Here is a 16,427-nt window from a genome sequence, read left to right as displayed (position 1 = left end):
TTGTTCAGATGGGAATTTCCCTTGCACGCCTTCACATGGAATGCGCCACCGGTGTTCCCTCGCAGACCTTCACTGGGATGCTCCACAGGTAGAATCACTGATCCTGTTTGTGATGCCAGATTGTGGTGGAAATTCAACACCAGGGACACCTGAAGTCAATCTTAAATGAATTACTCTATTTGTCAGCTAGCTGGAGAGGTTCCAACAAACTTAATGCACCTTAGTGAATGTCTGTATACTGCTATACACAGACAAGTTATATTTGCATGATTTAGCGTAATGAATTCATCATTGCCGGTGGCTCGCACGTGTGACTGACCAATACCTCATGATGCTCTCTCTCTCTCCAAGTTGAGACCTTGTAACTGAGATACCTTGGTTGTTCCCATAGCAATATTCAAGGCGTACTGCCAAGTTGAGGATCAGTGATCGTGAAGATTCCTCCGTACATGATCAGGCAGTCACCTGCATGAACCCATCTACAAGAAGTAGCATTGATTTTGATACACAAACATAACATTTCCCTTACACATCCCTTTTGTTAAAGGTACATTCAAGTAATGTTCACCATGTTTTTTTAACAGAATCTACTGCAAATTATTTTCATTTATACAACGGGTGGGTCTAATCCTGAATGCTGATTGGTTAAAACTGCATTCCAGCCGGTGTCTATTCCACAAGTTACTACCAGCTACTACCAGCTAAATCTATGATGTTAAAATGCCTATTTACTCTGTTCCATCTGCGAATCCACTGTCTCATCAGCCCAGCCAGGCAATTTATAAACCTTATCTCCACTATAAAAAGCATCTAGACATTATCTCACATTTCTTCTAGACAAACATTTAGTTTTCAACAGCGAAGATTTGTATAAACCTTGCTGTCTGTCTCTCCGACATTTGCAACATTGTTTCAATATTCAATTCGATCTCCAGCTGTCCAATAGTAATGAAGGTGTCAGGATGAGACAGACAGGTAGGCAGCTTTTCTCAGCCAGTTGGAATCATGAATCTGCATAATTTTATGGATATATACAAATAACTATCAATAGAAAACAGGTCAAACGAAACGAAGTGCAGCTAGTTTGCAGTCTTTCCAGCTTCAGTTTGAAGTGATTGTGTTAGCTGTGTTGTTGTCTAGCTCCTCTGAACAACACAAGTTTCCTGACGAGAGAGCACATTTTCAATGACAGGCTCATTACACTAGCCAATCAAAACGCATGGGTTGTACCGTTTACATTAGCGTGTGTTGTATACTGTGGTTGTATGAAGTTTGTAGACAGACAGTCGCACTTTTTTCGGACTGTAAAGACAGAAGTTCAATTGGAAGACCGATAGTTTTAATCTGGCTGATCGCAATTTATTTTTGGGCCCATCAATTCCTCAGGTATGTAGCTAGCTAATGTTTGTTATACCAAATACATCGAATGTAGATTGTATTTGCTAGTGATGTGTTCCAAGAGTCTGAACCAAAGCGACTGCTCATCGATAGGAATGAATGAATTAACTCTGAAAGTCATTCAAGGTATGGAGATTTAGTGTGAATAACAACACCTGAATCGAATGTGGCAGTACTAGTTGGGCATTTTCGCGATGCCCAGCATGAATTAACGAGATTCTTTGTAGCTATCTAGCTTAGTCTGCAGACATGCTGGAGTGTTTGGATCTAGCTAGCTTTTCAGACAATTCAGCTGTCGGTTCTTTGGTTTTAGAAAATCTCCCTCAACCATAGGGTTTGACTGCTAACGTTATCTAGTTAGGTATTTTGGCTGGCACGTGAATGGACCGTCTAATTTATCTTGCTGTAAATCAGGTAACTACCTTACCAACCTCGCCAAACCAAACGTAAACGAGCCTAGTAATGTAAACCTTGAGTGTGTTTTATGTAGCTAACGTTAGATTAATAACTAAATTCGTGTCGAACATTCCTTCTCTATTTGATCCATAGTTATCAAGGTACTCTTGTAATCAGGTTGGTGTTTATTTTTGTTACTTGTCGAACACGGACTGTTGTGTGCAATGTGAGGTGCAAGCCTGCAGTTCACTTTCAAATGTATTAATAATCTTAGCTGGCTAGCTAATAATACAACCAGGTCTCAGAGCATATCGTATTATTCTGTATGTAAATGCGAGACACTCATTTAATATGGTATGGTATGTATTCATTTGCTAACTAACGTTAGCTAGGCTAGCGGTTAAAGTTACGGTTAGGTTAAATGGTTAGCTAAAAGGGTTAGGTAAGTACACTGAACAAAAATATAAGCGCAACATGTAAAGTGTTGGTTTCATGAGCTGAAATAAAAAAATCCCTGAAATTGTGCACAAATTTTTTACATGCCTGTTAGTGAACATTTCTCCTTTGCCAAGATAATCCATCTACCTGAAAGGTGTGGCATATCAAGAAGCTCATTAAACAGCATGGTCATTACACAAATGCACCTTGTGCGGGGGACAATAAAAGGCCACTCTAAAATGTGCAGTTTTGTCTCACAACACAATGTCACAGATGTCTCAAGTTTTGAGAGAGCGTGCAATTGGCATGCTTACTGCAGGAATGTCCACCAGAGCTGTTGCCAGTGAATTGAATGTTCATTTCTCTACCATAAGCTGCCCCCAACATCGTTTTAGAGAATTTGGCAGTACGTCCAACCGGCCTCACAACCGCAGACCACGTGTAACTACGCCAGCCCAGGACCTCCACATCCACCTTCTTCACCTGGGGGGTATTACTGTCTGTAATAAAGCCCTTTTGTGGGAAAAAAATCATTCTGATTGGCTGTGCCTGGCTCCCCAGTGGGTGGGCCTATGCCCTCCAAGGCCCACCCGTGGCTGCACCCCTGCCCAGTCATGTGAAATCCGTAGATTAGGGCCTAAATAATTAATTTCAATTGACTTATTTCCTTATATGAACTGTAACTCAGTAAAAACGTAGAAATTGTTTATATTGTTGTTCAGTATAGTTGCAAAGTAGCTAAACATTTGTAAGTAGTTGCAAAGTTTCAAAAATGCTAAAGTTGTCCGTGATGAGATTTGAACACGCAACCTTTGGGTTGCTAGACGTTCGCGTTATATATAGCCCCCCCATCCACCCCGACCAACCACCCTTCATCCCGGATTTACATTTACTATGTTAAGTCTAGTCTGAAACCAGTCAGAATAATGTCACTACCTACAATATATTCAATAAAATATAGTGTATATCCCATTGCTGCTTAATCTGCTAAGTGAGTACTGACACTTTCTATTGTGGAAGGCTTGGGTGTTGTTAGTGGTGTTGCATAACTATGTTCAAGTACCTGCTGAGGCTTGTCTTTTCCAGGTGTCAGAAATTTCTGTAGTTTTTTTTTTCAGCCAAGAAACCTAACCACCAATCAAACTACCACACCTACCTTTTTTCAGGGTTCCAAGGACAGTTTGAGTGTTCAGTAATTTACAGTAACTGGAAAGACTAGTGTGAAAGAACCCTCCCTCCCTCCCTCCCTCCCTCCCTCCCTCCCGTATAGCATGGGCACTCCAGCACTTCTTTCAGCATTTTGTGCGAATTGCATTGTTGTGTGGACACAGGGGTGTGGTAATAGGTAGAGGGCTTTATGTAGCAAGAGGTGGTTGATGTGCTGATTCTCTGTTGTCATCTATGCCCATAATTAGATTGCCCTTTGAAGACAGGGATCTGATGAATAGCAAATGCTGTGTGTGCATCATCTGGCATCATTTCAGAGAAGCCAAAGCGAAGTAACCATGGAAACACCACAAATTGAGCATTATGCCCTGTCTGTCTCATTCCTTAGCAAAAGTTGGCAGTGATTCATTCCATTGTCAAATGATATGATGGTTCTTCTGAATGTGGCCTGTTCACTTGAATTGTTGAAATTTAATCATGAACCTTTTATTTTAGCTGTGCACTCACTTGTTTGATGGAGGCCACATTGTTTCCCCTTCCAAAAAATAACAAAGAGTGGAAGTAGAACCGTTGTTTTTCTTGATATTTAAAACTTCTGAGCATGGAACAGCTTGTTCTAGTTGTAGTCATGTTTGGCAAGACAACAGTATTGCGTTGTTGAATTCGGAAATGTCCTGGCGCCCAGGTCAGATTTCCTGTGTTATATGTTCTGCTTTACAATGGTTCTTCTATGTTTACAGTCAGGGTCTAAAATTGGCAGGTGAGGTCTACTATTTCACCTGCAACGTTGGCGGGTGGTTAGGGCTCCACAGTGCGAGCATTTCACTAGCAGTTGTGAATACAAATAGTAAAGTATGATCACATTAATAGTTAAATGCTGTAGTAGCTGTTTTCAAAGTATTTCTGCCGTTTTGTTTCATAGCTGGTAAATTAATCGCACAAAGTCAAAGAACTACGAATCCTATAGTATAGTCTATCCCACCTTGCGCTGCTGTGCGCAGGTGAAGAGCTGAGTGAAATATTCATTTTAGAAGTGCTGAGCACAGGCATAAAAGTCTAATTTATTTGAAACGAAAGTCTACTGAAGTGAGACTTTGTCCCTATGTTTCTTGGCTATTTACATTGTTTTGTTCACAAGCTATGTTGTTTTTCAATGTTTGAGTTCCAACTGCTAGGGAAAAGAAGACAACACGTCTACTAGTCGGATTTATTCTCACAAACATGACTTGAGTCGCTTTACCACTGTAACAAAGATTTGTATAACTAAACCAGGATAGACCGAAGCCTGTCCTTTTTAAATGGGAACAAATGAGTCAATGTGGGTAGAACAAGCAATGAGGTGGGCAGAGCCAAGCACGAGCTAGCGAGATCCTATTAGCGCGTTCTAGCATATATTTGCATATTTTGGTTAGGGAACGCCTACTCTGAAGAGTGCGTGTGCAATAACTAAATTTGACTTTGCACTCCTAAACAACAAACATTTTTGAAACTTTGGCAAAGGGTAAAGTCTACAAAACGTTGTCCACTCTGTTCGTAACATATTTTAGTTTTGGGAACAGAAAACTGTATTGAGATCAAATGTTTCATCGATGACAAAATTAGCAGAATGTGGGCCAAAATCCATCTCGTTCCATCTTCTCCCACTGCCGGCCACAGGGCTTTCCACTCACTACCATCTTTGGTAGCCAATCGGATGCTTCACATTTGTACATCCAGTGAAATATCTGTCTCATTGTTCTATCTGTGACTGTAACCTCCTGCCGTTAAAGGGGCAGGTGAAAATTTGTCTCATCTGTGATTCTCACAAAAAATTATATTAAATTAAACAATATACCACATTTATTTCTAACTAGTAATACATTTATTGTTTTAGAAACATTACAAAGCATGCTCATTTGTTTTATTACACAGTGGCAGGTGGACCAAAAAGTTAACTTTTTAGGCCCTCTTTACAGTTCTATTCTTAATGCTTCTTATAAATGACCAGAACATGCCATTACTTCATTTCCCACATCATATTGCAAATACTTTGTGGTGCAGTTTAGGCCACACATTTCACCATGGTCATGCTAGGCTACACAAACATAATCATGACTAATTATTTGTTCACCTCTAAGAAGGTTAGCAGGCTTATGTAACACTGTTGATTATCCTCTTAATGGAGGAGAAAGGCCAACTGTGCTTGATATAGTTGTTATTCCAGAGGCTGGATTTTCTCAACTTTGCCTGGCTAGAATGTCAGCCTACTGAGCCTAGTAGAGGAAAACATGCAGCCAGGTAGACTGTATCTTTATCATCCTAAAGTCAACAATATGTTACTGGTCAAATGGTTAGGAAATGGTAAGTGCCGTGGGTGTAGTAACTGGTGACTGAGATGCCTATTTGTTGAACTCAAAGCCTATATGAGGGCTATTCAACATATTCTTACGGGGGACAGATGTAAAAAAATAAAAATAAAATAAAAACATGTGAGTCGAGGTGCAACCAAAACAATTTATCAACATTGAAAGGAAAAGGTGAAACGCTCACTCACCATTATTTTTGTTTTATTTAAACAATTATTAATAGCTTCTGTAGCTCAGCTGGTAGAGCACGGTGCTTGTAACGCCAGGGTAGTGGGTTCGATCCCCGGGACCACCCATACACAAAAATTTATGCACGCATGACTGTAAGTCGCTTTGGATAAAAGCGTCTGCTAAATGGCATATTATTATTGTTATTATATTATTAATTAGGTCATTTTAAAATCTTAACTAAGCATCTCAATAAATAAGACAGATATGTCAAATCAGGTATTGCCAAATTCCAGGCTGAAGGAAGTATGCTTTGAATTCATTTTTCTCAGTCATTAGGTGTTTTTTGTCATCCCCTTTTAACGAGTCCTTGTGAGCATCAGAGAGGGAAATGGAAGGCATGTACGTGTTCCTGAGAGTTGTAGCTTTAAGGAATGGGGTCATAGCTTAAACCGTTCAAACGCTAGAGACAAATTCGTATGAAGAAAAAAGAATTAACATGCCACATAGGCACTAGAAACCACACTATAGACAACCACCTTAGTGCTTGTCATTTTGGCACTGAATGTCAGATTTGGGCAGGGATTTTTTCCCCGGATCTTTTATTAATGTTCAGAATTGATCAAAGGTCCAGTATAAATGAATAAACGGGCCGGATCTGGCCTGCGGGCTGCCAGTTGAATATCCCTGGCCTATAGTGTGTACACTACAGATTGAGAACAAGGACCACAGGGGTATGAGATCTGGGTGTAGGCAATGTAGTCGCCTGTGTCCCTTGTAGACGTTGTCTCCTGTCAGCCAAACAGAGTTGACATGGACGCTCTCTCCCTCCTGATGAGGTGTGTTGCCCAGACATGGCCTGATTAAACTTGCATGGCATCTCCGGTGTGTGTGCCAGGATCAACCCTTCGACCTGGACCCATTGCCAGACAGGAGAGCTTTATTAGGTCCATCCATGGCGCCCACACAGTGGGCTTGGACAGCAATTATTTCCTGTTGCTTTTTTGGACACAGTTGGAAAGGGCGATTTCTAGTTTTCTTACCCAGCTTTGTATTGGGATCATCTGTCTGTTGCTTAAAAATGTAATCGGTCTGGTGTGTCAAGTTAGAGGCCGTTCATCAGGTTTTTCCATTCTCCTCTCTGTCCCATGCTTTCTTTGCCAACTACGCTGCCATTCCTTCTATTCCCCCCTTTCTCCCTGTTCTCTTTTCATTTATTTTCTTCAGTCTCCTATTTTAGTTTTTCTGGCTGCAAATGAATGGGGTTCTTGACTCCCTCCCTTAGCCAGTCTTTCAGATTCACTACGGTCTCTGCCAAGGTCAGGGTACTGGTCAGCGCTATGCACTACTGCAGGGCTTTCTTTCCTCGGGAGGCTACCAGCCAATGGTCGGGGCCTAAATGGCTGCCTGCCATTATTCACTATTCAGCCAGACTGCCTTTTAGTAGCAGGTAATTTCCATGTAAAAGGACCCACGAGCACCAACATGTGAAGTTCATAGGAGCATGTCAAATGAAAGCTAAGAGTCTATATTTTTGAGAAATTAAGGCATGTATACATTTTTCAACCATTTTCCATCCTAAAAATATGGAATATGCAAACGCTTTGATTTCTTGTCAAACAGATGGAAAAGGGGTCTTAGAAAACATCTACCAGAAAAAGTCTTAAAAGGTATTAGAAATACACCAAAACACAATGTTGAAGTAAAGACCCCTGCCAACTAATATCAACACTTTTATATTTAGTTTAGGAAAACAAAAAACCAGCCTTCTGTAAGTTCAAGAAATCTTGTCTTGTGCCTTGAAATTCCGTTACCAAAAACCCACATCATTAGACATGCTCCGGAACTTTGGCGACTACTAAGTCTTTTTTAAACCTTCCGCTTTAGGCTGGATTTGTCGGTGTATTTCATACATGCATAATCTATGAGCAGAATTACCTAAATTAGCCACAAAATCCCTAGTTTGAAATCAACTTGTTTTCTGGAAGTTCAGCCCCTCGCCATTTCAGCAAAGACTAGCAAGATGCACACACAATGACGTGGTGCACGTATCTTCACATATGTGACGTAGTAAGAATTTTCAGGGACCACTTTTGGCTCGTGAGCGCAACTTTCAGAACTACTATACAAAACAGGAGAATCTTTTTAAAATATATTTTCTAATTTCTCTCCCTCATGAGGAGGAAGGATAATGAATGTTCACAGAAGTAACAAGTAATGGTAGACATATCAATTAGTTTGTGTTTTACTGATATCAGGTTGTGAAACATAGACAAATATGATTTGCTTCAGATTTGGTCCGGACCAACCAAATGTGGTCTTGTTTGGTAGTGGAGCTCGTTAAAATAATAGCCAGTGTGTAGAATAATACCCAAATATGCAAAGGAGGATATTGCATATTTCTACCTTTGTGTACCACTTTAGGATACATCACCATGAAGATAATGACATTCATATCCATAATTATGTATTTCTATGTAGTACAGATCTGTGACCCATGATGAAATTCCGTTACCGCAATTCTGTTACCGGGTGTAAGTCCACTTCACTTACTGTAGTTCCAAAATAAGCCAAATAGATTTTTTCAGAGCCAAGGTGCCATGTCATACCTGACACCCCATTCTTTTGGCAGACATCTTTGAATCTTAATTCAGAGCAGATATTTAATAACGTTCTTGGAAAACGTGTTCACAAAAAACTGAGGGAGATTTTACCGACATGTTGTTACCAAACCTTGCATCTGCACAGTTCTTCCAGTAAATGTGTTTCTGTAAACTGTTCGGTGTAAATTGTTAAAAGTAGTCATTGTGTATAGAGTTGTATGGTTTGTTTAACTTTGAAATCAATGGTTTTTGTTTGACATACATTTTAAGTGAAAAATGTGAGTCTCAGCGCAATTCTGTTAACGTGGAATTGCCCAGCACTGTTAACCTAGTGTCAGTGTGAGATCGGCAGAGAGATTTGGGATTGACGAAGGATGCATATCGCTGTGATGTTGCACTTGTCCTTGGGCCAACCTGCACTCTGTGTCCCCTTGTGTGATTAGTTCTATGTGAATGAATGAGTGTGTGTGTGTGTACCAGAGACCTTGACTTGCGTTGCCACATCTTGCCCTGATGTTGAGATTGCAGAGAAGAACTGCATAGTTGGTGGTGATGTTGTGCTTACTTCAACCGATGGCGGGCACAACACAAACCTCAGATTATGTAAAATATGGTCTAACCTACAACATTTGAAAAAAAATCTGCCTTTACGTGTTTTTAGATCATTGACATTAAAGGTAAAACATTTTAATAATTTATATTTAATAAAACAAGTTTCTTCAAGAAATTACAAAAGTTTGACAACCCAGTTAAGCTTTTTAATGATATCAAACTCAACTGTTTATCTTATCCAGTGATGAAGACATGGATGTCTTATGGTAGGGCGGGGTATGCGAAATTGGTCAACTTTGAGCACATCTATCTCCTAAATGTTTTGTCATTCATGTCCACAAAGTCACTTTTTGACCACTTCTACCATGGGCAAATATGTATACAAAGTTTTGTTCAAATCGAAAGGGGTGCGGTCAAAAATGACTGAAATCAAACAGAACGACCCTTCAGAGAATAATGATAGTGTGGCATCTACTCTACATGGAATGACACATTATTTCGTGTGAAGAGGCAAATTGCTTTGTTTTTCTAACTGACATTTCACTCCCCATTTGATTATATCATATCTCGCTTCTGAGAAAGTAGTTGATTACAAAATAATGATTGTTGTGTCTGGGCTTGTCCCTCCAAACCACTCCCGCTCTCATTTGACAGTAGATTCTCCTCTTCCTCAGTTGGCTGTAAGAAGATCCATAATCTCCTCCTCTTGACTTGGTGACCTACTGTCCTATAATGGCTGAGAAGCTAGCGTCCTTCGGTAAGATGCTGCTCCGGCGACGGGCGCTGGACTGTAACCAGGAAGAGAGCCACTTTGCCCGCTGCCTGACCACGCTGGACCTTATTGCCCTGGGGGTGGGCGCCACTCTGGGGGCTGGCGTCTATGTGCTGGCTGGAGAGGTGGCCAGGGAGAAGGCCGGCCCAGCCATCGTGCTCTGCTTCCTCATCGCAGCGCTCTCCTCCGTCCTTGCTGGTCTGTGTTATGCTGAGTTTGGTGCCCGTGTGCCCAAGACTGGTTCAGCCTACATATACAGCTATGTGACTGTGGGGGAAATCTGGGCCTTCGTCACTGGCTGGAACCTCATCCTCTCCTATGTCATAGGTGAGTCAGAAGTGGGTTAGTAAAAATGAAGGATTTGAAATTAAGAAGCAAAGTGATTCAAAAATGGGCAGGAAATGTTTAATCTATTTTTGTGTAAAATTGCAAGAAACACGTTTAAAGGTAAAAGCAGGATATGAGGTGCAAGGATAACATAAATGTATGTGACTGCACACAACTCCAAGCTGCTTAAACAGCAGTGATATTTTCTGCTATACCTAGCCAGTCACTTGAGATAATCAGCAATTCTGAGTAGCTTAATAATTAGACTGAATGAATAAGATTCTGACGAGGACGTGAGCTGAAGAGGTTTTACAGGCAGATCAAGTGCCTGGTCCTTCAGAAGGATTGCCTTGTGACAGAAGGGCCCTTGAAAGTATGACTCCAACCTCTCTCATTGTAAGTCTCTTCCTCTCTCTCTCTTTCTCTTCTTCTCCCTCTCTTTCAGGCACAGCCAGTGTTGCTCGGGCCTGGAGCTCCACCTTTGACAACCTGGTTGAACAGAAGATCTCAGACTTCTTCAGAGCCTCCATGTCCATCAAGGTCCCTGGGAAGATTCTTGCTGAATACCCAGACCTCTTTGCCTTCATCCTGATCTTGCTGCTCAGTGGTAAGGCTCTCATCTCATTAACATAACTCTGAACACATTTGAAAACATTATACACACCCTCAGCGAAACTACAGCTACTAAAGAGGGTTCTCTATGGCTGCCTCTTCATTGCTGCCCTAGAGCATGGGCAGAGTGCCCATTCAGTGCAGCATTGTGATTGGCGGTGCTTGGTCGCTGCCCACGTCTGTGGCTCTGACACTTTGCTAACACCCACACAGGCCTGCTGGCGTTTGGCGTGAGCGAGTCGGCCCTGGTGAACAAGATCTTCACGGGGGTCAACCTGGTGGTGCTGGGCTTCGTCATCATCTCAGGCCTGGTGAAGGGAGACTGTGCCAACTGGAGCCTTACTGTGGAGGACTTCGTCAACACAACCAACATCACTGATCCAGAGTGAGTCACCAACAGACAGATGGGCTGGGGAGCTCAGAAGGAATACTTTATAAGGCAGCAATGGTGTTTTATGTTTTAAAATAAGCCCTATGCAGTAATTGAGAGGGTACGAAAGTCTGTTTGCAACAATAGATCAAAGCTTTTACAGACATCAGCCATCAGAGGTACCAGTTCTCTTCTTGAAGACTAAATATGAAACGATTACTCTTTCTCTTGGGCATTTTTCGGTATTTTGCAGGCTACTGCAAAACCAGTCCCCTGCTCTCTTTCTTTCTCCAGGATCATTAAAGAGAAGTTTGGCACCGGGGGTTTTGCTCCATTCGGCTTCAGTGGAGTCCTGTCTGGGGCAGCAACCTGCTTCTACGCCTTTGTGGGGTTCGACTGCATCGCAACAACAAGTAGGCCATTTTCTCTTCTCTTGACACCAGTGTATGTTTTCTGTGGTTGACGACTGTCAAATTTAAACCATCTCTATCTATCTTCACAGGCGAAGAGGCCAAGAACCCTATGCGTTCCATCCCCATCGGTATCGTGGCCTCTCTGCTCATCTGTTTCTTCGCATACTTCGGGGTGTCTGCGGCCCTCACCCTCATGATGCCCTATTACCTGCTAAACAGAGAGAGCCCGCTGCCAGAGGCCTTCAGCTATGTGCACTGGGACCCTGCCCGCTACATCGTGGCTGTGGGCTCCCTCTGTGCCCTGTCCACCAGGTGACTGGCACAGACAGTTTCCCATAGAGACTTCTCATGGCCTTGTGTGCACGTCTAGCAAACGTAGAAAGGCACCCAGATGGCAGGATATTTTTTTGTTTGATATTTATTTTTGGGTCTGAACAGATGTTTCATTTCATGTACGATTCTTTCAGTTCCTTTTTTGTTGTTTGTTGTTATTTGCCTGCAACCAATTATGATGTGGAATATATGAACCAAACTTTTTTGTTTCTTGTGTTAAATGTTGATGGCCAGTCAGTGTTTGTGGACTGTCCAGAGACATGGCTGACCTCTGTGTGACGGTGATGCCTGTGTCTGAGTCCCTCTCTCTTTTCTCTGTCTAGTTTACTGGGCTCAATGTTCCCCATGCCCCGTGTAATCTATGCAATGGCTGAGGACGGCCTGCTCTTCCGCTTCCTGTCAAAGATGAACATCAAAACCAAGACCCCCCTGTTAGCCACCATCGTGTCGGGTATTGTAGCAGGTAAGCATAGCCCTTGCTTAACTCAGTATCTCCTTCGTGCACCAACGCTTAGTTTTCTGTCAACTGTTTAGCAGCTACTCTATGCTGCTTAGAATTGAAATGGATTCTTTCTCTCTGCAGCCCTGATGGCGTTCCTGTTTGATCTGGCAGCCCTGGTGGACCTGATGTCGATAGGAACTCTCCTGGCATATACACTAGTGGCTGCGTGTGTGCTTATCCTCAGGTTAGGGCAGAGGATATTGGCTAAAAAGAGTCATGTTTTCAGTCAACGTAGGGTTGACTGTTTATGTGTATTTTTCTCAGGTACCAGCCGGGCACCCTGGGCGTCAGCGGTGCTAGTGAGAAGCTGGTGGAGCTGGTGGGTCTGCAGAGGGCAACCATGGCAGACGGGGACAGTGGGGATGAGTTTGGCCAGGAGGGTGAGGGGGAGACCAGGCCCCTCAGGGAGAGGTTCACCCTCAAGATGCTGCTGGTGCCCAGCTGTGACGTCCCCACCAAGACCTCCGGATTCATAGTGTACATCACTTCCGCTGTCATTTGTGAGTCTCCCTCTTTTGTCAGGGTGAAGTGTTGATGGTGTTTAAAGCTGCTTTGGGTTTACCAGAATAGCTACACATATTTAAGTGAGCCTTTCTTGATACGTTTGGCATACTGGTTACAAATGGAAGCAGCTGTCTGATAATACAAATGAGAGAATGCATTGAAATGATTTATTACCAAGAACTGTAAAGTACACTTAAGATTCCACTATACATGCTAAAGTTCACAATCTCTCTTTTCTCTGTAGCTGTGGTGTTCACGTTGCTGTGCGTAGTGCTGGCTGTGTGGGGGGCAGAGGTGGTGAGTGGCCACCCCGTGTGGGCCACCATATGTGCGATACTGGCCTTCCTCTCTTTCCTGTGTGTGGCCATCATCTGGAGACAGCCCCCGAGCAGACAGGCACTCACCTTTAAGGTATGATGGGAGTTGTCAATCACATGACTCATTTCATGTTTGTTGTTTCATTCATCCTGAGAAACCATTTCCTATTTACTGTAGGTTTCCGTATTCTCCTAGAAACCACTGTCTGTCTGTATTTGTTTCATTGAATCATCAGCTCTTAGCTTAAAAAAATGAAATAAACATTGTTGTACTTGTTAGACTTGATTATGTCCAGTGTGTGCTAATTGTGGTTCATGTAGAAAATAAACAAACTTTTTTGAATCCCCTCAGGTACCCCTACTCCCAGTGCTGCCATTGGTCAGTATCTTTGTCAACATTTACCTCATGATGCAGCTGGATGGGCCAACGTGGTGTCGCTTTGCAGTGTGGATGGCTATTGGTTAGTGAGATCCCCACCCCCTATTATTGCTTTGCCTCTTGGTCTTGTGTCGATCTGTATTTTTACTCAACTTTGTGTTACGCAAGTACAGTGTGTCAGTGAGGTTCACCTTTGACCTGCTGTAGTTTATCACTGTTTAAATCAGTTTTTCTTCCTTCTCTTTCTCCTAGGTTTTCTCATCTACTTTGGTTATGGGATTAAGAACAGTTCAGAGGCCACACCCAACCGCGGTAAATTTGAGCCAGTCCTCCGATCAGAGTCCCATCTATCTGGCAGAGGATGACAGTGAGGTGGAAGGGATGACACCTTAGAGGAGAATAGTGGTGGAATAGATGGTGTACGCCCCAACGGCATACCATGCAAGACGAACAGGTGCACATTCTCATCGCGTTCATTTTCAACTGTCTGGGCATTGTGCTACATCCGACTGTCTTAACTTCTCCTCTCTGTTATTCGGTCATTCCTATAATGTAGAGAGGACCTCGCATGCTAAATAGATTTTGGATGTATGTGCACTGAGATATACACTGATTGTACAAAACACTAAGAACACCTGCGCTTTCCATGACATAGACTGACCAGGTGAAAGCTATGGTCTCTTATTGATGTCACTTGTTAAATCCACTTCAATCAGTGTAGATGAAGGGGAGGAGACGGGTTAAAGAAGGATTTTTAAGACTTGAGACAATTGAGACATGGATTGTGTATGTGTGCCATTCAGAGGGTGAATGGGCAAGACAGAAGATTTAAGTGCCTTTGAACAGGTTATGGTAGTAGGTGCCAGGCACACAGGATTGTGTCAAGAACTGCGACACTGCTTCACGCTCAACAGGTTCCTGTGTGTATCAAGAATGATCCACCACCCATAGGACATCCAGCCAACTTGACACAACTGTGGGTAGCATTGGAGTCAACATGGGCCAGCATCCCTGTGGAATGTTTTCGACACCTTGTAGAGTCCATGCCCCGACTAATTGAGGCTGTTCTGAGGGCAAAAGGGAGGGAGGGAGGGAGGGAGGGGTGCATGCGACTCAATATTAGGAAGGTGTTCTTAACGTTTTGTACACTCAATGTATACTCTATCAAAATGAACTTGACAAATTTCTGCAATCTAAATGTTTTAAGGTTTATTTTTAATTTTTTTATATGTCATTTAGGTGGTACAAATGGCAAGGAAACAGAGTTCCTCCATTTTAATGTGTTATTCTAGTGCCTGGTTGTTTCTACCTGAATTCAGCCATTTTCCAAAAATGGTGTTTGATCTCTACTGTCTTTGCCCTGTGAGTTACTGCTGGGTACAGTAAGCACATCGACAGGGTATGTAGTGTCGTGTGTCCTCCTGTCCATGTAGGTCAATTACTATGGTATTATTTGTGTTCTTTGGGGACAGGCAATACCAAGGAGAGGGTCAAACCACAGCAGAACTCACTGTCTGCACTATAGAGAGACGCTTGACAATGAAATTTAATTTAGTAAAACTTGACGGTCCTTACCCAAAAGCAGGTAATATTTCTAATTTTTGAAGCATTTAGCAATTTGAATAGATAATTTACAATAATTAATTGAATGTTGTTTTCATATTTATACAGATACATAGATATGAATGTTATATTTGTTAATTATTGTAAGAGCTGCCCAAATAATTATTCAATTTAAAGTTATGCTATTAAAGGTAGAGATTATGTGACGAGAGAAATAACTTATTTTTGTACCATGATGATTGACAAACTCTATAGGAAGGTACACTGAAGAAAAATGCTGATATTCCTTGGAGGCCAAAACTGATACTACTGAAAGACAGAGAAAGGATTACAATACATTAGCCTAGTATGAAAAGTCTTATAGGTTTCGTACCTGTTTTAAGGTCTTAATCTCGTGGTACATGTTACTTACATGATTGATTCCATGTATAATTTTGTACATAACTGTTTGTATATAATTGTCCTAATTGTGTCATTGAAAGATGGGCCTGGGTTTTAATCTCTTAAGTCTACTGAGTGTCTAACTGAATGTAGTAATAACATGAACTGAAAAGCCCACCAGCCTCAGTCCAATTATGTTTCTAGAAACTTTGCTGTGGTGGTGTTCAAATCAACTTGTTACTGTTTTTGCTGTTTAACTATGTGCCTCAAAATTAATTTGCTCACTTCAAGGGTATGTAACTGTTATTTGTATTATATGCCTGTTTACGAGATGTAGAAATGGTCATATCACAGATAGATTATCAATTACAGTTGAGGTCCCTTCATATTAAGATCAAGACTGGCCAGTCTTGTGGAAAAATGGTCTAGAAAGCACACTACAAATAGCTGTGAGTAAAAGTCTACAATGTGGGGAAATTTTTTGTTTGCAGTTCTTTAACCATTTTAATGGTTCCAGAGGGCTCAAAGCTTGTTACAGCATCATGTTGCAAAGCAAAGCCTTGCACAGTATGTAAGTGTCTCCATACAAGGTTTTGTGAAGTGAGTTACAATACTAGGATGTTTACAAACAACCTTGAGGTCATCAGAACAGTATTTGAGAAAATAACAATTATGTTGTACTAACTGTTTCATGTCCATTTGTACTCTTACTGATGAGAACATGTACTGTTATACTATGTTTTATATCTGTAAATGTGTCAAGTGAAATTACTGTATATAGATCAATGTTTTTTTTTAAAGTAAATTTGAATAATCCTAAATGAAAACTGATTTCTGTCTTGTGTGACTTGTATTGAATGTTATTTTTTCCAGGCTTTCATTACAAG

The 16,427-nt window shown here is 41.7% G+C and overlaps 1 protein-coding gene across 2 annotated transcripts; it reads left to right on the top strand.

The window, feature by feature from the left end:
* Positions 1-1,259: 1,259 nt before the first annotated feature.
* On the top strand, positions 1,260-16,358 carry LOC311107960 (cationic amino acid transporter 3-like). 2 transcript variants are annotated; one of them, XR_014610461.1, is made up of 14 exons: positions 1,260-1,386; positions 9,742-10,166; positions 10,612-10,773; positions 10,992-11,163; positions 11,443-11,561; positions 11,651-11,873; positions 12,218-12,357; positions 12,478-12,580; positions 12,661-12,896; positions 13,145-13,311; positions 13,570-13,678; positions 13,849-14,050; positions 15,069-15,181; positions 15,415-16,358. XR_014610461.1 is itself a non-coding variant. In XM_084150587.1 (12 exons), exons 2-12 carry the CDS (start codon positions 9,800-9,802, stop codon positions 13,959-13,961), a joined length of 1,911 nt encoding a protein of 636 aa, XP_084006713.1. In that variant the 5' UTR covers positions 1,295-1,386; positions 9,742-9,799; the 3' UTR covers positions 13,962-14,058. The 2 variants fall into 2 exon arrangements, 1 of the variants encoding a protein (XP_084006713.1); XM_084150587.1 differs by lacking the exons at positions 15,069-15,181; positions 15,415-16,358 and having other exon boundaries at positions 1,295-1,386; positions 13,849-14,058.
* Positions 16,359-16,427: the final 69 nt, after the last annotated feature.

This window comes from Coregonus lavaretus (assembly GCF_964263955.1).
Source record: "Coregonus lavaretus genome assembly, chromosome: 32".
Lineage (NCBI taxonomy): Eukaryota > Metazoa > Chordata > Actinopteri > Salmoniformes > Salmonidae > Coregonus > Coregonus lavaretus.
This window is presented reverse-complemented; position numbering and strand designations above follow the sequence as displayed.